Source organism: Apteryx rowi, unplaced genomic scaffold, assembly GCF_003343035.1.
Source record: "Apteryx rowi isolate R43461 unplaced genomic scaffold, aptRow1 scaffold_80, whole genome shotgun sequence".
NCBI lineage: Eukaryota > Metazoa > Chordata > Aves > Apterygiformes > Apterygidae > Apteryx > Apteryx rowi.
In genome coordinates, this window is record NW_020451094.1 from 1,199,775 (window position 1) to 1,222,526 (window position 22,752).

Consider the following 22,752-nt stretch of genomic DNA (forward strand, 5'->3'; position numbering starts at 1 on the left):
TTTTTTTTTTTTTTTTAATTTTCTTTTTGGCATTTCTCCCTGCTTAATCACTATGGCACTGCCTTTGGTCCTATTTGAACAGCAAAGCGATTCCTTTATTTTGGATGTTTAGTCTGAAGGCTCATAACTTCTGCAAAAATGGCGAAGGGTTTGACAGGGCTGTGATTAAATAGTGAAGGGCCTGCTCGTTACAGGACAGGTCGCCTCGGCTATTTTAAGGATATTCCAATATCCGGGTTCTGGTAATAAATGACTCTATGCAGCTAAGGGGATATTGGATTAGACCTACTTACTTTGGACACAGCATGGATGAATGAGTCCTGCTGGCCTGATTACTAAAATTATTTTATTGTTAGAATAAGGGCTGCTGAACATTTGAAATATTGTGGTGAGTGAACAACTTCGTGGCTGTAGGTGCTGTTATGGCAAGAGGCCAAGCCAGGCAGTGAGAAAGAGTTATTGCTCCATATTTCATGCCCTGTTATGTTACTGCTTAATTTCAACACTGTGATTCATACACCTGGGGATATTGTGACATGCTTCATCAAAACGTGTAGGAATTAATCCCAATAAATTCAGTATAGTAGTAATGAGAGGGAGGAAAAAAATCTGAATGATTAATCTCAGGGGAGTCAGAAGTTTGCTGAATGTTACTTGAAGTTTGCTTACTCGTTCTTGCTTTTGCTGACGTAGCTGCAAGCAGAGGCCTTGAAAGACTATTTTTCGTTTTCCAGTGTTTTTTGATTCTTTTTACATCCCTCCCCCCAGCCAAAAAAAAAGACCTGCTCCAAGTCAGGAGGGAATATTTTTTAAACCCGTTTGTGCTGTCTCCTATGTGCAATGCCGGATCAGCGCCCTGGTCCTGCGAGCGGGAGAGCCGGGACTGCAGCAGCATCCGGCTGTGCTCACCCCGGCGCTTCCTGCCGGACCCAGAGCCGGCCCCGGCTGCTGCCCGGGCATCGTGGAAGAAGGGCTTTGCACACCTTACATGTACTCTTCTTGGTTTTAGTGAAAAGATTAATCTGGATCTTTCTTGTAAATCAGAAAGGGAGAGGAGAAAACTGGCTCAAGCAGTGCAAGTCGTCAGTGCGACGGGTGCATGTGATTTATTTGCATGAGGGGGGCAAGACTTTGGTGGGGCAGCCCTTCCTCCGGGGCGCCTGTCCCTGTCTGAGCGCCTCCTCATCTTTCCCAGCTGCCTCCAGGATTTAGCAGCCCAGTTTCCATCTGTTTGGTGGAATTTTGCTGCCCGAGTCCCTTATGTGGTTGAAAAGGGTCAGCGTTGCTACCCTGATATCGGTGTGATCTCGCTGGCTTTCTCTTAGCCCAGCTTTGACAAGCCTGTGTATCAACCTACCGATCTGAAGGTATCTAAGGTGTCTATTTGCATTGACAAATTCTTGGCTGCTTTCCCAAATGTTTGCTTTCTGCAAACTGCTTTCCTAGAGCAGAGCCCTGTCTCCTGGAGAACATAGTCCCCAGATCTACGTGACGGTCTAGGCCTGCACATGTCCTCACACCTCTGATTGCTGTGGGGGATGTGTTGCAGTTAAAGTGGACTGTACTTGAGAAACCTTTGGAAAATCAAAGCCTAAAGGGAGTATTCCTAGCAGGAAAGCATCACAAGATTTGTTCTCGATGTATCTCTGTTCTTAAGCTAAAAATGAAAATCAAAATGATACCAGAAAAAATTGCGGATGAGACATTGGTGAAAAGATGAGCAGCAATGGAGATAGGTCTGTTATAAAAGATTCACCTGGATCAGGTGGTAAAGTGGATGTAATTTGGTTATGTATTTTAATTTGGCCAACGGGAAGCAGACTGGGGAACTGTGCTCTTTGAAGAATGACTCATGAAGAGGACTCGGATAATTAACCCTGAGGTCCCAGTCTGACGCTTTAGTTATAGGATCTAACTCAGTCCTTGAAGGTTTAAGCAGAGGACTGTTGAGTGGGAATTAGTTTTAGCAGTACTGTAGCCATTTCCCTCTGCTATGGTCAGTTCTGGGTTTAGTGCAGAAGCCGTTGAAGAGACCTGGCTTTATAAGGATCAAAGAAGGTAAGTCTCTTGGCTATACTGGATTTAAGAGGTGACTGCATCATCTTCTTGAATTACCTGGAAAGGAAAAAGGCTTTTGGTCTCTGAAACAGCCCAGACGAAGGGAGGGATAAGTTCCCGAGTCTGTCTGGAGCAGACCAGAAATGAAACAGAGTAATTACCTGTTGCTCAAATACATGAGGAGACGCGTGAGGGAATGAAGAGCTCTGCAACGCTTTAGTTGCATGTTTTTCTTAAAGCTTTGCTGTAGTTCAGCCAGAAGTTCTAGACTTAATGCAGAGACTCCTGCAACCACTGTCAAGTTGGAGGTGGGGCAGAATGACTGTAATGTTCCCTTCTGAACCTCTGCAAACGCTCAAATTCAGAGACTTCTGATCTGTTGTAAGGACTGGTTAAAGAAGCAAAAGATCAGGCAGATTGAGGGAGAAGTATGTCCACTGTCAGCTGTCTAAAAACCATGACTCAATTTAGGAACAGGGTGAAGTTAGAATTGAAAATTTAGGGTGGGAGAATTTCTCAGTGGGACAGGGGATGACACTGTAGAACTGGCACCTGTGAAAGTGATAAAAATACCATTGCTTGGGACACTTGAAGTACAGCAGGCAAAATGCTGCCTGTTTCCAAGATGAAACAGCCTTGGGTGCCATCTGAGTGATGGAGGAATCGCTTGGTTTCTGGGCCAGGTTGGTGCCATGGAAACTCGACTAATCTGCTCTTTCTTTTCCTCCAGTACATTGGAAGCCTGGATGTGCCGCGGCCGAACAGCAGGGTGGAGATTGTGACAGCAATGCGGCGGATCCGGGTGAGTGTTGCGAGGAGGCGCTGCCTCCGCGCGTGCCGTGCCCTGCTGCCGGAGGGCCTTGCAGGGGTGCCAGACAGCCGCGGCGCCCGCCACCGCCGCCCCGCTCCGCCTGAAACTCTTCCCACCCGCTCTCTCCCAAGTCTCCTTCTCGGAAGTTCCTCCTGTCCTCCTGTGCTTTAGCTGTGATTTTTTTTGCTGTTTTTATGGGTTTGTACCCTTTTGTCATTAAGATCTCCGTGTAACCTGGGCTCAGTGGCTGTGAGTTTGTGACTTTGTGTGTAACGCTGTCACGTGCGGAGCTTTTCCAGGTGTCTCCGTGCCCCCGTTGTATCTAGGAAGTACCGTTTGCCATGCATACGGTTAATTGCCTTCTGAGCACCCGGAGCATCTCTGCCATGACAGGTGGAGGAAATAGTTGTTTCCATGTTAATGCTGCTTCATCTTGTGCAAGAGTGGTTGCTGCAAACATGGGGGTGTAGGTGGCAGATGGCTGCTGGATGTGGGGTTGCTGAAGCTGGAGGGAAGGCGTAGCATGGATGCGACTCTGAGGAGGTCCTTGGGTTTAATTGCCAATTCAAAGGTAACAACAAACCATTTGCAAAAGAAGTAAATTGCTTTTTATTGCTTGGATAAGCTGTGTGAAACACTCAGACATTGCCTGGATCTTGCGTCCACAAGTTAGTGTCCAGCAAGCAGCAATGTGCTAGTTACTGTACCGAGTTTAGAGTACTCAGAAACACGTGGGCAAGGTTTGGGGCCTGCCAGTAGAGGACTTGTTTAATAGTGAGTAAGTCAGGGGATGTCAGATGGTTATGAAATCATCTGGCTTCCCAAAATAGTTGTAGTTGGGATATTCAGAGCTCTCATCGTATAATGCTTGGCTAGTAGCCATGAGAGCAGCCTTTGCCTCGGCTTCCCTGATGGTCTCATGCAAAGCTGGAAGGTGTTCAGGAGCACGTAAGCAGTGAGAAAACAAGAAACCAAATGAGCTCACTGCCTGGCGTCCCCCAAGTTTTGAACCTGCAGGAGGACTGGCGGCTCTCGGCCTCGCTGGCCTGCCAGGGCGCTTCGGGGGTCTCCAGCCCTGGCAGACCCTGGGCAGCCTCAGGGTGGAGATGTTCACGCTACCAGCTGCGATGGCTTCGCAGGTGTCCCCCCTGTCCTGGTAGCCTTCGGTAAGGAGCGGGCAGCCCTGGGTGCTGGCAGGTCAGTCCTGGCCGGGGCGTCAGTGTCTCGGGCGGTCTGCTCAGCCCCATGCCTGGAGGTGTTGTAGCGCCTTTGATCCTGGCTGCTGCCTTGTGCTGGCACGAGTGTCCTGAACATCCGGGAACTGATTTTGGAAGAAAACTGACCCAGCTACCCCCAAAATCCCCCCTGGGCAGCCATGCAAATGCTGGTGCTGCAAGAAGAAGCAAGCTAGCAGGAAGGGCACGCAGGACACCCCTTCTGGTGGCGGTTGGACCTCACACCAACGTAAGTGGCAGTGTAACCACAGCCACAGATAATTCACTTTGTTCCTTAGGACACAACAAGGGGTCTGCCCATGTGATCCAGGACATGCTCTCTCCTGGAAATAATACTCCTGAAAATAATGGCTAAGGTAGTGGAGTCGCTTGTGTGAAATAGGAAGAATCGTGCACGCGCCCTTGCGAGGAGGCTGAGTAATTTGTGAGCAGTCGGCCTCTCCAGACAGCCGAGCCCTGTGAAAGCCCCTGGGCACTGGGACCTGCCCCTGCGGCCAAGTGGCCTTATCAGGAGCTGAGCGGTTGTCCTATTCTTCTCTAAAGGCCTTGTGCAGACTTGCGTTACTTACTCTTGCACTTTTCTCATTGCTGGAGGTGGAGAAGAATATAATGTCCCGAGGACTCCGATTTCCAGGCTCTTTTGTTTCGGAATTTCATCGGGGGAACAGTTTGAGGGCTTTTCTCAAAGGCTATTCTGCACGCTGCCCTGTCCTCACTGTGATGACTAATATTGTGGCTTGGGAACAAACTGGAAAGTCTTTGTTGGCATTAGATTTGCTCACTTTGATTTTACGCTGTTTGGGACAGAGTAACTGTTATGCCATTAAGAGGTCTCCTACATTTGTAGACAGATATTTCTCTCTTCTTTTTGTCAAATACACCACGGCCATTGTTATTCTGGAAAAAGGCATTTATGGTAAGTCTTTTGAAAGAATGCAACTCCGGCCCAAAACTTGCATAACTTCATGGAAATATGTGAAGACTGGCACAACTTTGAGGGCTTAAATAAACCTCACTGTGTTTAAAGAATATCCTTATTGACCAATGTAAATAAACTTAAGCATAGTTTAGACTAGTCATAAATAAAGCTTTGAATGGCGGAAAGGACCCAGGTTATGGTAAAACAGAGATTTCCTATGAAAAAGGGTGTGTTTGAAACAGGTGCTCAAGCTTCCTTGATCTAGTGTAACACAGGGCAAGATGCAAGTCATTAAAAAGATGTGAATTTGCAGATCAGATCTGCAGAGTGCCCTGATTGCCTTGTCTCCCCTTGGCCTTTCGCATAGCAGCAACGGGATTTCGAGAGGTTGCGAGAGGACTTGCTGGCCAGGCTGAGCGCTGGCGGCTCCTTTTAATTTGGCTGGAGGTCAAGGAACGTGTGTCTGTCCTCGAGCCAGGGGTAGCTCACTGCCACCAAATGCTTTAACTTCAGGCTGGCGCGAAATCTTTGAGCCTTGTCTCAATACCAGGAGCAAAATGAGATTGCTCTGAGGACAAGTTAACCTGATTTCTGTTAACGAGTCAGGGCACTGGGGCTGGCTTTCTGCATCCCTGGAAAGGGGAGCATTTGCTAGTGATGGGTTAGTGGGACGGGTTTCTTGGTGTCGTCAGCTGCCACGTGCTACCCTCCGGGTGACCGCAGGTGCCAAGGCACCATGCGCTGCCGGCGTCCGCCCGGCTCCGGCGGTCCGGAGGTGCCGCATGATGCCTCGGGCCACAGCAGGGAGGGCTTCGCCATGCCACCTCTCCTCCTGGGACTCCCCGGGAGGGCTTGGACGGAGATCTGAGCCTTCTGGGCCAGAGCAGAGAAAGCGGCGTGCTGGGCATTGCTGAGATTCCTGCTTTCTGGCGCCCCGAACGCCGTCCTCCCCTCCGCCGGCCGCAGCTGGAGGCTGAGCGAGGAGAGCAAAGCGGAGCAACGGGCCGGGGGCAGCGCAGCTCCCGCAAAGCAAGACGACGTGCATGCAAAGCATGGACCTGCTCTGTTTTACGGACCTGGGCGGAGAGAGGTTGTGGATGCTCCTCCGGCGCTGTCAGAGGGTGGGCAGGGGAGAGGGTCCCACGCCGTGCCGTCCCGCAGGCGAGGCCAGCGGGGCAGCTTTGCTCTAAAGCAGAATCCTCTGGCTCCTCGGGGTGCCAGGAGTGGGAGACCAGTCTGTTCCTGCAGAGAGCTGCTGCGGGGCACCTGAACCGCTACAGGTCCCACGCTTGTCCGTGGCAGAAGAGGCTGTTGCATCTTCCGAGCCACAATGACTACGAGTCGTGCAAGATTTAAGTTTCAAGTGCCTGAACTAGCTGCAAGATATCCTTTTTTTTCTCCTCTCTCTTTCAGAATGGTTGAGCACAGGGGGCCCTAAATGGCAGCCATAACTGTGCATTTTTCATCTTGTCATGATGTGAATGCATGCAAATACTTTCTTCTTTGTGCTTCTGGCACGTTTCCAGCGCAGCCAGTACTACCTGGCCGTGGCTTGCTGGACTTGCTCTAGGGAATTTTGAATTTTTTTTTTCCCTCTACTGGAATTCCTGAGTGCAGCTTTAATCCAGGTTTTCTTTGGTGCCAGAAAGGCTGAAGTCCTGTACAGGCACTTTTCAAATGCTGTTTCTGTGGCAGTCGTCTTCAAGCCTGTTTCTGGGAAGTGTCCAGCTGAGTTTTGCAGATTCAAAAGAATGAGACATTTCAAGCACTTTAAAATATAGCTCCTCTGTCAGGTACATCTGATTTGGCGAGGCTTTTGCTGCTTTGCGTAGCTGAGCTTTATTTTAGAAAATTGGCAAAATTGCTGAATTTAAATGAGCTCATTTAAAGCAAAATTTTGCATCCTCCAAAAGCCAGGCATGCAGTTGGATTGGTGTGAAAATGGATGTGTTTGGCCATTTGCTTCTTTAGAACATGTGGCGTAATTTCGAGCTCATTTAATTACAATATTCCTGTGATATACCTGTTTCCACCGTGGCCAGTTTTCAAAAGCGTTCGGCCGTTTGCACCGCCGGAACAACGGGCGGAAAACAGCAAACAGCGCAACGACCGCTGCTCGTGCCGTCGGCTCGAGGGGGCCCTCGCGGACGGGTGCCGCGGGCCGTGTGCGCGGCTCCCAGCCCTCCTCCCTGCTTCCCGGCCGCGCGGGCAGAGTCCGCCCTTTGCTGCGGGAGTAGCGCAGCGTGCGCTTTGCAAGGCTGCCGCGCTGAGGATTAGATGAATTATCGGAGGAATAATGACTTTACGTGATTATCGGAGATGAACGAGATTGCATTATAGTAGGTCTGGGAGGACCTGAAGGGAAGGCTGTCATAATTTCAATTGCTGCTTCAGTGTTCTGGCAATCACAGTGAAAAAGGAGAAGTTTCCAAGCAAGATTATTGTGTTTCTCCCACCACCACCCCTGTCATTTAACTTCGTAATAAAATAGCTTCCCATTTATTTCAGCCTTGTACCCAGGCCATCCCTGGATACGTGCTCGTGGAGTTGCAGCAGGTCATGAGATAACCGCGACACGTCACGGCCGTCAGGTCAGGAGCAGAGCCCACGGTCTGGGTGATGAAGCAGGACCTTCGAGGCGCCAGGGATGCAGATCCTTAGAGCTACTTTGGGTGCTGCTTTTAGGAAGGGCGCGAGGAAGTCTTCCAGCAACGCTTGCGTCCCCTGTGCTCTCGTCGCACATCTTCACCGGTATTCACTTGGGCTGGCCTTTTTTGCCTCCGTTAGACTTTCCTCCTCCTCTTTCTGTGAGTAACACCATGGGCTCCTTCTTCTGAATGTCATCACCTGAGCCGCCGGCAAATGCCTGCCGGGAGCTCCACGGGGAGGAGGGGGAATAACTTCTGGCTCCCCGACGCTTGCGGGAGAGGGCAGCCGCCCAGCATCCCTCCCTCCCCGCCAGCCGTGCGCTGCTGTTTCGCCCCTGCTCACGAAGTTCAGGGCCGGCTCGTCGGGTAGCTTCACAAATGTGTCTCCCCTTACGGGACTGCCGGCTGCCCTTGCGCTCCCTGCCGCTTCGCTGCGCCTCGGGTTTGCTCTTCCTCATCACTGTTCTTTCAAGCGAGTTTCAATGCGACATTATAAGCGTTGTGGTGGTAGACCGGATTATCCGCTGGGCTCAGCAGGGTGCGTGAAAGGGTACTGGTGCATATGGGAAACGTGCCTCTGGCTGGCCACGGCTCTGTCCTTCGAGGACCTCCATGTGCCACAAATGAACTAATTTTGGTAGCACAACAGGACCGGTTCACGGCTAGAGCTCGGCTGCGCGAGAAGCAAGAGCATCCTGCACCAAACAACTTATTTTCTCAGAGAAGCTGTGCTGTTTTCTTACAGAAGTACTAAAACGCATAACACTGGCATTACCTTGCGGCTTATGAGTCATTAGGGTGGAACGTCAGGGGTATTTACTAGAGCAAGGCTGTGCCTTATCGCTGAGTTTAGAACAAATCCGCGGAAGATCTGGCATCCCGCGAGGCCTCACGGGGATCTCGGCGGGATCACACTAGTAGTCCCCTGAAGCCGAACCTGGCTATTACCTTGCAGGCTGGGATGCAGCGTAACTGAGAGCGACCCCAAATTTTGCTGAAGCTCTTAGTGGTGCCCGGATGGCTCCCTTGCACTCTGCTTGGCTGCTCCAACGTTTCCTCCTTTCCCAGAGGCCTTTCCTAAAAAGGAGTGATTTGCTGCAAACCCTGGATCGCAGATAGGATGGAAATGAGCCTTGCTGTCGAGGGGGAGGGCTGCAGCTTGTGCTGGGAGATCCGGGGTCGCGAGAGCACTGCTAATTGCTGTTGATGGGGGTTTGAAGAGCTGTTACGCAAACTGCTGTCCCCTGGTATCTCTCTGCTCCTCTGCAAGGCGACAGCTGCTTTGGGCTGCCTGGCCCCCTGCGGGCGCGCACCGCTGCAGGAGGCAGTGTCGGGGGAGGAGAGGACCGTGCCCAGCGTCACTGGGCCAAATTCGACGCAGGAACATAACAGGAAACGGGTCTGAGAGGGATATGCTCAGGTGTGGTTTGCTGCAGCATGAAATTTTCCTGCATCTTTGAATGAATAAGGGGCTTTAATCAGTTTGGTGCCATGATGACAGTTTTTTACTCCTGGGATGGGGCATTAGGTCCGAGTGCCTGCTTGTACTGACCGCTGAAGCAGATGTTGCCTGAACCAGTGCAGAATATCCTAGGGCAGCCCCATCCTGGGGACCTTCTCTTCCAGCCGAGCTCGAGGGTATGTGATATCTGGCTCTTGCTCTGTGAAGCAAATTCTTTCCTTGGGGATTAAGGGCACTGAGGAAAATTAGCTTAGGAAAAGGAGAGCAAAGAGTGAAAGTCACAAGCAGAGGGTCAGGGATCAAGCAATTTTTAATCTTGATCTCTGTTTTATGGATGAGAAACTGAGACGTAGGGAGACGAAGTGACTTGCCAGAGCTCTTTTGCGGGAACCATCCCTGAGCAGGGAGCTGAACTGAAGTAAGACTGAACCAAACTGAAGTCAGCATTTTAAATGCTAATGTTGTGTATGATCCTTTTTGCTCTTGTGCTTCTCTGCTGGTCCTTGAAGGCTAAGAGCCCCTTGATTTAATTTGTTGAAATGTTCTCCTCTCCTGCATCATCGAAGAAGAGTGCCAAAGTGGAGGCAGCTGCAGCCTTGCAAAAAGATTACCCAGCGAGCTGTCAGCAGCGAGCACCCGGAGGGTCAGGCCAGGGTCCACCTGCGCTAGCATGGTGTGGCTGTTGGGTAGTAAAGCCCAAGTATGTGCAATAAAACGGACAGAGGATTCCTTCATGCGGCGCTTTGCGGTTGTCCTGGGGGTTGCTGGGACATTACTGAGCATCACTGCAGACATTCAAAGCTCAGCGCGGTGTGATCCTGAGCAGCACGGTCTGGCTCCGAGGCCGATCCCGTTTTGCACAGGCGTCCATCCCATGCATTGCTTAGTAAACCAGATAGCTCGCAAAACCTTTCTCTTGCCTCCGAGTAAGGCTTGTGGGGCTTCGTGATCGCACCAGGTCATGGTTTCTTCATTGCTCAAGTTATTTCTGGGTGGTTTTGGTGCAGTGCAGCAGAAAGGTTTGTTCAGGAGTGGCTGTGCATCGCGGTGCTGCGTGGGCGGCAGCAGCGCGGGAGCCTCCCCCGCCGGGGGCCGGTGAGGAGGGTCAGCTTGTGTGGGGTGTCGGGGCTGTTCGAGCCGTAAGGGCACGTGCGTTATTTCTTGTTCCTCCAATGTTCCTCGCCAGGCAGGGGAAAACTGAGACTTCTGTCAAAGCTTAGACAAATTTGGGTGAATTTTCAGAGAAGGAACCATTTCCTTCTCTGGCCAAGCTTCCCTGACAAAGAAGGAGGATCTTAGTGTTTTTTAATGTGTCACTCCGTTTTCACCAAAAGAATTTTAACATGGTCAAAAAAAACCAAACAAACTAGGTCTCCTTCCCATATGCTTGCTTATAGAAACTGCAGGTCTGTTTTAGCTAAAAATGAGCCTGAAGTGGATATTCACCATAGAAAACTTCGGCAAAGATAGTTAAACTTTTGGTTTAACTATTTAACTGAAAGCAGCTCTATCTGTGATGCGTTTACAAAGTTATTGTTGTATTGCAATGATGGAATACATTATCCCAAGTCCTCCCTCTCTCTCTTTTTTTTCTTTTTTATTCTCAAAGGCCTCCAGTTTCATTTTTGCATTTTCTTCTAACAATATCTATTTACTTCCTCTTAAAATTGCAGAATGAGATTTGTCTGAACTCATTCAAATGCTTCCCGATTCCCAGGAACGTTGAGGCTGTGTGTGGCGTGTGTTTCCAGTCCTGGAAACACAGAGAGCACATCTCTGCTGACCTTTATAGAAATGTTAAGAAATCCTCTACTTAAAAGAAGAAAAGCTAAAGCAATTGCCCCGAAGCTGGCAGTGGGGTTATTGGGGATTGCGGCTCCCGCCGGGCTCCCTGGGCAGCTGCGTAGGTGCCATGCAGTCAGCGCGGAAGCCGGGAAGTGCGGGAATGTGCTAGCTCCAACTGCTCGGTGCTTAGCTCAGAGCTACTAATTTAGGTGCTTGAAGTCTGTCTTGTGATTGCACAATCTTTCTAAAGTTAAATTGTTTGTGGTTATGTTTTGAGCAAGGGCACTTAAAAATATACTTTTTTTTTGTGGTTTGAATGTGTCTGTCTTCTGCTCCCACTGATTTGATCTTCTGCGTTTGTCTGAGATCAAGGAGGCTCCTACTCTAAGGACGCCTCCCCAGAGGTCTGTTCCTAAGCTGGGAGCAAGGCACCTCTTAACCTGGTCTTTGGACAAGCTAAATAGAGGGAGTTTGTCTTAACCCCGTGACTTCGGAGTCTGTGAAGCCTGCTTCGTATGCTTACTGCTTTTTCCTAAACGCTTTCCTGCTGCTTGCTTGGAGTGTGCAGTGAAACAGGGCATATTGCATCAGTAATGATTTCAACAGTGCTACGTGCAGAGATAATTTCGCCCGTTTTGCTGTGCATTCCCCTGTCCGTGTAGCTAGGATCACACTACCTTCGTCGCAGCAGCCCAGCGCTGCAAGCTCAGCTCGCCTTCGCTTCTGCCGCGGTGAAACCTTGCAGCGCCTCTGTGTTTTAGGATGCAATTCCGCCTCTTGTCGATGCGGCTTCTGTAAAACCAGCCTAAAAAGAACGGCACAATTCTGCAGAGGGCTGGGAGGGCCGCGGGAGCGGAGGAAACCAGGGCAGAGCTGGGGAGGCCAGTGCTGCCGCTCGCCGAACAAGCGCTGCCACGTGCTTTCCCAAGCGAGTGCGGTATCTGCTGCCTTTATCAGCAAATAGTCGACATTTTTTTCCAGACCTACATAAAAATAAGCATTGTTGTGCTTTCACTGCTGTGGGATTTTATTAGAACAACACTGGCATTCTGTGATTTTTGCTGTCTATCACTGCTTCATTTGGAGATCCACCAGTTAGGTGGGTTTTGTCCCTTTATCTGGGCTGTACTGTCTTATTAGATGGCATTTTTGGCCGCATGCTTGCACAGGGTGGAATTGAAGCATCTTTTCTAAGTTTTGTAGCCAACCCAATTGCCTTTATGAGCTGCATTTTTAATTTGATTAAAAAGGAATGTTCAGGATCTTGTTTTGCATAGGATTATTGCTGCGGCTAGTTGTACTACAGTCCTTCTGGTCGATATTAAGTCCTGTAGTGGCTGTTTTCTAACTCAGCCTAAAATCTTGAAATTTTCATTAGCTTGAACTTTTTTTGGGGATCTAAGTTTATAATTCTTTCTAAAACTCTCTAAGGGGCATTATGCAGACTTGATGGTTTTAAAGTGTAAAGTTCAGTGGGTGTTTTTAATACCTGCATTAGTTATTGCTGAAGTAACATCAAACAAATGTGCAATATGAATAATTACCTGTTTTTTCCGGTTACAAAACAAAAACGTTGTTGAACAATTCTTGCATCTAATAAACCAGCATTGGCTGGTTTCTGATATGTGAAGTGTTTCATGCTGTTGCTCATTCATTCTTTATTAATTGTCCGAATTTCATAATTACTGACTCGGTTACATTATTACCAGCTTGCCTTTTTTCAGTTTGTCTCTCTGTTCTCCCTGGCCACTCATCTGCCTTCTAGGCTGGTGTTACTCAAGGCTTTTATGCAACTGTGGGAGAGGAGCTCTTTGGCATGCCGGAGAAGGAAGTACCTGGCTGTGTTTCACAACCGAGGGTGTAAACCTTTCCACGTTTTACTTCTTGCTTTCAGCTTTGCTGCATTGCCGTCATCCTGGAGCCCTATGCAGGCATGTTCTCCTAGCCCCCCTTCCTGTCTGTACCCGCTCTCGAGGTGCATTGGGGTGGTTTTTGGTTCAAGCCTTAGGCAGCTCTCTGCTGCTCTTCATTTTCAGATGCCTTCTGCTCCTCCGTGCAGCAAGTGGTAATATGCCACTGAACAGCTATCTTGAGGCAGGGTAGATTTTAGCTTAACTTTATTCCTGAAATGCTTTCCATCTTGAACACAGAGATTTTTTGTCTGTTTGTTTTTGAAGGTACTTTGGAGGCTTTTTCTGTCTTCTCCCCCGGCACTGCTGATAAGGGTGGGTCACTTCTGCAGAGCTGCCTGTGTTAGCCAGACGCAGCCTGACGCAGCCCTGTTTTGCAGAAGTCGAGATGCTGTTTATAGACCCTTTGATTTGGGAACTGCCGGCTCCTGCAAAGCCTGGCATGCGGCTTGCTGGGGCGAGCGCCCTGCAGCCGGCTCGGAGCAGGGAGTCCCGAGGGTCTGTCCGGGGACCCGGCCCTGGGATGGGGACGTGGGGCCCTGCTTGTGTCTGCTGCCGCTCTGCGTTGCCAGCGCTGCTAAAGTCTCCCTCGGGCAAGGTGAAAGCAGTCGAGGGACTGAAAATCCAGCGGCTCTGTAGAGCCAACCCTTGAAAAAGGGCAGAGCAAACCTGCCCCGGGCTGAGCGGAGCCCGAGCTGGACCCCCCTCCAGCGGTGGTGGCGAGCGGCCCGAGGGATGGCAGGAATGCGGGAGGGCAAAGAAAAAAACCGCGTGTCTGCAGTTTCTCTCGGATAAAGTGACTGTCGCATTCCTGCCTTCCCTCGCTGGACCTGCTCACCGTCTGCGCCAGGCGGCCGGAGGAGGCCCCGGCTGCCCCCTTTCCGCAGGCTGGCGCAGGTCGCCTGGCTCTCCGGCAGGGCCGCTTTGCAGCGCGAGCCGGGCTCGTCTCCCCCTCTGCCCGCCGGCGCGGTGGGTGTCCGTGTCCCGCGCGTGGGGCTGGTGCCCAGGGTGGACGGCTGCTGGTAAGGACGGGGAAGCGTTGCCTCCATAAGCGGGGCTGCTAAGGCTGCCCGTGCGCGCGCTTTGCTTCCCCGTCGCGCCTGGCTTGTGTGCCCAGGAGTCTTTGGTACGCAGCATCTTCCCTGTCTTCTCGGGCTGCTCTGAAGGAGCGCCCAGCTAATTCTCTGTGCTACCTGTGCTTAGGATGTTCCCCTTCCGTGCTGTTACGTGTCCTTTGCCATGAAGACAGATGTAAGAGATTCTGACTCGTCCTTGCCTTGCGACTCCCTTCCCAGCTGTTTTACAATTTTTGCATCCGGTCGGTCCCTTTGCTTATCTTTGCATCGTGTAACTTAAGTATTTTGCTGTCACAGCGGGGGTGGAAGAAGGCTCCTGGCTGGCAGCGCGGGAGCCTGCCCTCCTGCACCGTGCAGGTGGTGCGGGGCCGAGTGTCTCACCTGCCTCCCGGGCATCCCAGGGCGACGGGCCTCATCTGCGCAGGAAGGGTGCAGAAGTTTGATTAGGGGCTGCTGTAAGCGGGCACGACCAAACTGCTGCAATGGCAATGGGGACACTTGCTTTCCTTTAAGCTGAGCACCTTTTAGCCCACAGATTAAAAGCTACTTTTGGCAAAATGAGGAGAGCCGGTTCCTCGCCTCTCTTAGCTTCTCGCTCGGTTCAGCGTCGCTGCAGGGAGCTGTCGCCGCAGCGATCGCGCGTGCTGGCAGCACCCGGATAGGCGATAGCTGAAGTTAACATCACGTCAAAAGGGAGCTGGCGCGGCGGTGAAGGCCCGGGGGTGGGAGCACCCCTTCTCCGGTGGCTGTGCCGCGGCTCCCCGCGCTCAGCAGCACCAGCACCCCGGGCTGTTCCCGCCTCCGGGATAACGGCTCGGCTGCTCCTGGGGTGGTCCTGCGACGCGGCCCTGGGACCCGAGCTGGCCGGAGCAACGCGGCTGCGCTGCCAGCTTTGTACTGGAGTCACAGCCGGAGTCATCCCGGGTTCCTCCTTTTCCCCTGTCCGCATGATTGTTTTAATATCCTCTCCCCAGGGATCCAGGGAGAAGCCGCGGGAGGGAAGCAATTAGTGCTGGGCTCTTCTCGCTTTGCCGGGTTAAGCTCTGCTACTTGGCAGATGAGAACTGGCCTTTAGGGGAAAAAAGCCCTGCTTTCTGATCTGTTTTAACCCAGATCTCGGCTCTGCTTTATACCAGATCACCTGCAGGTAGGTGATCACCTATCTTAGGCATGTGCTTGCTGTAATAGAAGAACTAATGAGTATCTAATTAGAAATACTATGAATTCGGTCAGATACGGAGTTCCCAAAGAACATGCTGCTACTAATTTCAGTGTCAGGTGATAAATGTTAAAATGTGTACACCTAATCTCTAGTCCTTACTGTCTCTTCAGCGCTGGATTGAGCTTTCTTACAAGGAAATGAAAACCTAGATGTCCTGCTCCTTTTAACACTGATCCATCCGCAGTTGAAAAATACGCCCGAGTTGCAGAAGAAGCAACAGCATCCGAGAGCAGCGTCTGCGGATTGCGCACAGCGTATGTGGCTGCAGCTCTGCTCCTGTTTTCATTAACCCGAGGGAGCAGAGCAAAGCCATGTGTGGCTCTGTAGCCCGGTTATTTTTATAACCGGTACAACCAGTATCCCGTACGCACCCACACACCAGTTCATTCACACGTGCTGCACTTGGTCATCTTAAATTGAAGCACTGAAGCAAGGAGGGAGCTTGCGTGGGCAGGGCTGTCGGTCTCGGGTGGGAAGTCCAACCTGTGCTGCTGCAGAGCAAGCCGGTATGTCGTGGCCTTCGCTGCAGAATACCTTGTTCCCGTTAAAAGGACTTTAAACTCTCCTGGGCTTGATTCTTCCTGCGAGTTCATACTGGTGCCTTCAAGGAATCAATCCCGAGTCTCGTCTCAGAGGAGGATTGGGCCCACTATGTCCAAATCTGGGCATTTCTCCGAAGGAGCCTGCCTCATTTGGGCACGGGGCGCTCGGCGGTGAGCAGCCAGCTGGCGCTCGCTGAACTTTGGCTGCTCTCAGCAGTGCTGTCAACGCTCGCGGCTTTATCGTGCCTCTCGCGCTCTCTGGCATTTCTGGGCGCCCCGGTTTCTGGAGTCAGGAAGTTAAATGCCAGTTCCAGCTTTCCTTTTAAAAATGAAAAGAAAGTTTTCTGTCTCCTGTAGCTGTAGAGAGAGGCTGGAAAGTAGCTTACTAATTATTTAGGAGTCATAATGTATTGCTTCCTTGCACTTCTAAAATCACTGTTTTTCAAGGCTTGATTATTATTATTATTTTTTTTTTCCCCCCCAAGGTTTGGGGTTAATGGACTAGCTGTAGTCATGGTCTCTGTAGACCTTCATGCCTGGCTGCTTTTGCAGCTTGATGCTACAGAGAAGAGGATTTGCTGTTTTCCCCATGACAGTGGCATGGCAGGACCTGCAGCTTAGCTGACAGGGGCTTGGTCTCCTCCTAGTGCTGTTGGGAAGCTGTAGCAAGGGCCAGGAAAACTCTCCTCGACGCAGGAGGTACCTGTGCAGGGCACTGTCCCTCTTTCCTGCCCTGCTTTCAGGACACCAAGTACAGTAATCCTTATAAGCTGTGGTAGAAGTGAAGGAGGTAGCAGCCAAGCTGCTATCCCCATGGTCACAGGCTTCCCTCTCTCTCACTGCGCTGCCATCAGACTGATACCTTTTATCCATCCATCTTATATCTGTGAAAGTGCTGGGGTTAGCTGAAGCTTTGGTTTAAACAGGAATCATAGAAGCGTTGGTTGGAAGGAAGCTTTGGAGATTATCTTGTTATTCCGATTGCAGTAAGAACATTGCTTTAGCGCTGGAGGCACAGAAGAGGAGAACAGCTGGAACTGAAATCAGGGCAAGCAATGGATGCTTTTGACATTACCCACCAGTCCAAAGCAGTTGGCTCAGCGGAGCAGCGTTGACCTGGGCAACGTGGACTCCTGCTACGGTGTGAGAAGAGGCCGGGCAGAGAAACTCCAACTTCCCACGGCCAGCCGGTCGCTCAGCCGATCACATACCCCGGCTATCAGTGTACTGACTGTGGCCGGCTCTCTGGGTTTTACTGGGCGATAAACCAGCCTGTCAAAGCCTGTAATGCACCCGAGTACCTAAATATGTGGGTGAATCTTTACCTTTAAGTGATGGACGTGCCATGGGCTCCCAGGTTGGAGCAGTGACCAAGTCATTCAGACTGACCTTCTCTAGCTCCAGCCCATGCTGTCCATGGTGACTCGTAGCTGATGTCTGTCAGGCTCTGAACATGTGCCAGGCTTATCTGGTGGCAGGTCCTTGCTGTGCTGCTTGTCTGCTCCGGGAGGTCCTTATCTCACTTATAAAACTGTTTACCGTGGTTTGAAATGTAAGCTTTGCCTCCCAGGCTCTGTTCCCATGCTTTACGTTGGATGCCTTGTGCTGTTCGCGCTGTGACTTGGGAACCTCTACCAGCTGGCCTTGTTTTTTTCTTATGTTTCTTTCATCTACATCAGGCTCTGTTGTGAAACTCTAGATGCACGGCTTGCAAAGCTACCTGCTTTCCACGTGCTCCTGGAGCAGGTGTCATTGCTGTCCTGGCTGGTGATGGTTGCCCCTTCAGCCTAGCTGGTGCCGTCATAATACATGACTGAAAAAAGAAAAACTTGTAAGATGAGTTGTAAGTCACCATCACTCCTGCCAGCATGGAAGAACAGCAATATCAGCTCTGATGTGACTCCAGATGTGCACGAGGCTTGGAGAGTCCTGGGACTTCCCTGGGCTGGGCTCCCTGCAATGCCAGGAGATGCTCCCATGCTCCTGCAGCTCCCCTTGCTGCCCGCCTCTGCCAGCACCGCTGGCTTCTCCAACCGGTGCCTCGTGTGCCACTAACGAGAGCTGTCAAACAAAGACTGGCTATCTTCTGCTTGTGAGTAACCCATGGCTGTTTTGATACGAGCCCCAGCTCTTGCATCAGCCTGGCGACAGCCCAGCTGAGGCTTTGGACCCTGTGGCCAAACTCTGTGTGGCCTTGGAGAGAGGAGCTGGTCTGGCTGTCTGCAAGCAGACGGTTTCCGCCCAGAGCAGTCGCAATTAAGCGGGGGCGAATATAGTTGTACTGGGATGTGGTCATTAACTTTCTCTTACCAGCTCGGTATTAATGAAGCCTATACTGAAGTGAAGAATAATAAGTGCACAGGGAGCTGTTTGTTTTAATGAGCTGCTGCGTGGGCTGGGTGGAGCTGAAGGATATTGCTAAGTGCACTCCTACGCTGTGAACTAATGCATCCGTCACGGGGCCGCCGGTACAGTCGGAGCCCTCCCGGGTGACTGTGTGGTGTCTGCAGGCGTCAGGCGAAACCGCACCATGCAAGGGTGCAGCGTTTCAGGGGAGGGAACGCTGGTATGTCTCGGGTCTCCTTTAAATCTCTGGTTTTAAGGATTGTTGCCTTTTTTTAAAAAAAAAAAAACAAAAAACAAACAAAAAAAACCCCTTAAGCCTGGGACAGTAAAGTGTGGCTCTGCAAAGGGTTTCTTGTAAGGGAGATAAATCATCTTGTAAATGAGAGTCTGCAAATGGGGGTTGAGAAGCGCTATTATGTAAGGGGAACTTTATCTGTTGAACCGTGTGTTTGATAATTGATTTAGTTGGTATCAGTTCAGCTTGAGCTTCATAAGAAATTAGTATTTCTTAGACTGAGGAGCTGGTTGAAGTTCACTTGTGTATGCGTCCTAGTTTGCTAGCGAAAGCAATGAAACTTGGAAATAGTGAAAGGAGGTTATAGGAAGTGAAATTAAGGCTGCTATATGATAGGAAATAGCAAACAGCAGACGGGATTTATCATGAAACATTTGATGTTATTGGAACAAGTATTCTATTATAAGTGCGTTTGTTGTGATCTAGGGATTATTTCAAAGCAGCAGTCTTAGCTCTGTTCTGCTGCTCTCACAACACAGATATTTTTAGGTTGATGCCCGTTTATACCCATCAGTACGCGCCACCGTCAGAGTCACTTACCAAAATTAAACCTGAAGTTGGATGGGAATATAGACACTGACCTTGTCAGTACAAACCAAAATCATATCTTATTTCAGACAAACATATGTACCTTGGATGAGGCTGCATTTTTCCACATGTGCAAACTCTGGTGAACCTTGGAAGGGTTTTAAAAAGCACTGTTAAACCGAAGAACCAGCATCCAACATTTCATGTTATTACTTCTTTCCTCGCCACTTCCAAGGGACCAAGGCAGCGATGCCCGGGGCATAGCTCGGTGCAGAGAGCGCCGGCCCCGGGCTGGGGACGCCCCGCAAGCGCTGGGGCGGCAGCTGGCAGCAGCTCCCCAGAGAGCAAGTCAAGGCACCTGAACCTGCTGGCCATGCCGGCCATCTCCCAGCGGCTCAGGGGCACAGGTGAGCATCGCCCATCTGCCGTTTCTGTCTTTCTCCATCCTTTTTTCCCCCAGGATCTTCCCTGCTTGTGTCCAGAGCCGTTCCTGAGACTCTTGGGGCTGGTGGGACACTGCTGGTTCACCATCGCCATGATCTTGGCCCGGGGCTGACCTGTGGCTCTGGATCGGTGCAGGGATGTCGGTGTCCTGCCCTTTTGCCTCCCAGCGCTGGAAAGGGCCCTCGCAGCATCCTCGCCTGGCTGTGATAATATAGGCTACAAATCTTCAGCCAGGTTTGAGACTGGCGATTTGCGTTCACCTGAAGTTGATCTTCCGGAAAAACCATCCAGCCTTTATCTGAAGACATCAAAAGAGAGAAAGCACCACCCGCCCCGTCTGCTGGTTGTGCTGCCGCTTCCCCGTGCGCAGCGCTGAGTGACGCCCCGCGGACTGGCGGGCTCGGCGCACCTCCCAGGCTGGGAACGAGGCGCGAGCCCCGTGCGCTCAGTGTGACGAGTTGGGGTCGAAGCGCTGAAAAATGCAGGAATTGCTGAATTATGCCACTGACGAGCTCTCCGTGATCTGGATGCAATGAAGCATTTGCATTTGTGCAGTTCGGTTCATCCGTTGGGTCTATGCTGTAAGATGCGTCTAACTTGTTTGATGCATCCTATTCCAGCTGTGCCAACAGTTTTGCTGTTGGAGCCTATGGAGCTCCGTGTGCTCCGCCATTTTCGGGGAGGAAGCGATGTTTGTTCACCAGATAGCCTTCGCCCCCCTGCCCGCATGTCCAGAAAAGCCTTCCTGCCACGGCGAGCCCGCGGGCGGGCTGCTGCCCCAGCAGGGCTCGCTGGGCACGCCGCGGGCTCGGGGGGTGCTCTGGGCTGGGAAGGCCAGCGCCCTGCCCTCGCGCTCGCCGCGGTGACCCCCGCTTTGTGTTTCCCCACCTCTCGCCCCTGCGCTTCTGATAGAGACGCTGTCCCAGGCTCACACGGCTTGGCTGGTTAGGGACCTCTTCTGATCTGCAAGGTTATTCTTGGCCAGGTTGTATCCGTTTGCTCTTGTGCCAATGCTGTATTTTAAATTAAATTTCCTGTAGTTCTCACACTTTTCCTTTCAGCTGATGTATTCATAGATAATGACCATATTCCCTCTCATCTTTCCTTTTGCTGCACAAAATGTGAAATTTTTAGACCGCCCTCGTGCAGCAAGCACTCCCTGCTGAAACTGCTCCTTGCTCTGAGCCCGTCCCTGCGCCAGCTCCCTCTCTGAAGCAGTCTTTCTTTACAAAGTGTGCCGGAGCTTGTGCTGCATGTTTCTGGTGAGCTCTCCCGTTCGCCTTGTGCGGCGGCATCCCGGCTTGCCTGCCGCCTGCGCACCGATTGCTTTTGGCACGTCCCGTGTGCGTGCCAGGAGTCCAAGCCGCAGCCCTGCAGGTCGGGGCGCAGGGTTGGTGTTCTGGAGGAACGTGGCCTGTCCTGCTCCTGTTTATTTCCCACGACATGTCGCCGTCCGCCCCAGCAGCGCTGCTCTCCCGCGACCCAAAGCTGCTCCGTGGTTTCACCTGCAAGGACAGGGCCTCTGGGTCACGGTGCCGCTGCGGGCCTTGCGTTGCTTCGCTGCCGAAAGCAGCGATGCTGGTCGGTGTCGGACCTCCCCAGCGCCTTTCGGGAGGCGAGATGTGCTGCCAGGGAACGGCAGAGCTGTCGCYGGCTGGTTCTCCAAGCCACCTCGGCACGAAGCAGGAGTCTGCGTGAACCRCTGATGGCTCTTGTGCGGGTCCTTCCTGTATCTCGCCCTCAGATCTGATCCTCCCGAGGATGCGTGTCCCTGGCTAGTGAGCTGTCGAAGTTCCTGCTTTTCTCTTTGCTTCAGTGCCCTGCGCGTTGCTGTCTCGCATGGCCTGTTTTCACGCTCCGCACGACTGTGTTCAAATGTTGCAGGGAAGAGTGGGGTCGGTGGTCTGCAAACAGCCCCTGAGCCAACGGTGCGCGGTGCAAATCTCACACGCGYGTGAGCTTTCCCAGCTTTTTGCTCAAGAAACTGTTGATTCTACAGGGCTGCAGACACCATGTGGTCCTGTGCGTGCTGTGGCTTGGCACAGCCCCTCTCTCACGTGGCTGGGGTTGGAAGTGGCGCTCCTCGATGTGCTAATGAAGTGCCAGGACTAATGGAGCTGTCATTCCCTTTCCTGGTCTTTCGCACAGATAAGATTCGTGCCCTTTATTTTCCCTGCGGAAGTGCTCGTCTTTGCCCACACAGGCTAAAATTGCAGCGCGAACACTGCTGTGAGGATTTCCTTGAGGTTCAGCCATATTGTTTGCTCTCCAGCAAAATAACTCTTTGGGGGGTTTTATCTGATGGCTCAGCTTTGTCATTGCTGCAGAGAAGGAAATTCAGAAAACGAGAGATTTTTCCTGGTGGTGTTCTGCTCCTAGCGCTCAGCCCTGCGCAGAGGCGCGCGTCAGCAAGCTGCCCCGCGCTGCGCCCTGCCTGCGGGCCGTGCAAATGCCCCAGCGTCACCAGGTTCAGCTTGGACGACCTGATCTCCCTCCTTGCCTGGAAGCGTTTGCAGCTCCCGCGGTCTGTAAYGCCCCCGACGCCGAGAGCACCGTGTCCCTTTCAGGGTCCCTTGCCAGCGCAGCCCGCGGGCTGGCTGGCCCGAGTCGTCAAAGCGCCTCGCTTCTGGTGCGGTTTCCTTGCGTAGCTGGGCGAAGCGCGGCCCTCGGCTCCCCTGCGCCGTGCTGCTGTGTGGTTACTGCTGTCAGCATCCTGCACACGTTGCTTTTAAGAGTTCCCCCCTGCGGGTTATGCCTAACGTTCGCTGCGTTTCTGAGACCGCTTTAGTTCTTTCTTTTATTTCCAGCAACAGAAACTTCAAGGTACGTCGTTTTCCCACGTAGTCATTAATTCTTGGACTTCTGAAGCGACGGAGCCTATGCTGATTAAAATCATCCTCAGCTGTCATTTTCTAATAAGTCAATTCTTCACCAAGAAAACATTACCGCTACACCCCCCGAAGAGCGGGGAAAATCTTCATAAGTCTGCTGGTTCTCCCATCTTTCATTAACCTAAGCTCACCTTGGGTTAAAGTCTCACTATGAAGGTGTTTTATTAGCTGTTTTGCTGGAAAGCTGTGAAGTGGAACTGCTCCGGAGGGGGGGAAAGGGATACAGCCGTTAACTTCTGCCTTTCTGCACTTCTCCGCAGCGCGGGGGCTGTTTCGGTCCTATGAGACCTTGCCTTCGTGTTTCCTTCCCGAGGAAGCCGGCTGCGATGCCGGAGCGGCGCGGCAGGCGCAGTCCCTGCCCGCCGGGCTGGGTGYGCAGCCAGCCTGCCTCTAACGGAGCCCTTCTTGCTCAGAGCTGCACGCCGTTTCTGTACAAACAAAAAGAAGTAGGGTTTTCTGGCAAAAAGAATACATCCCCTCCTGTAATTTTTCTCACAACACAGATTTTATTTATTTTTCACACCGTCTCCCAAGCTAGTAGAACGGCAATGAGAGTTGTGGGAACTGCTTTTTCCTACTA

At 51.7% G+C, this 22,752-nt stretch overlaps 1 protein-coding gene across 1 annotated transcript in view; it reads left to right on the forward strand.

Annotated features, from left to right (window-relative positions):
* Positions 1-1,716: 1,716 nt before the first annotated feature.
* The window catches only part of NOS1AP (nitric oxide synthase 1 adaptor protein), a 34,794-nt gene continuing 13,758 nt past the window's right edge, over positions 1,717-22,752 (forward strand). Inside the window, exons 1-2 of the mRNA XM_026089166.1 lie at positions 1,717-1,768; positions 2,742-2,860. Coding sequence (XP_025944951.1) covers positions 1,717-1,768; positions 2,742-2,860 — 171 coding nt within the window. The remainder of the gene's footprint in view (positions 1,769-2,741; positions 2,861-22,752) is intronic.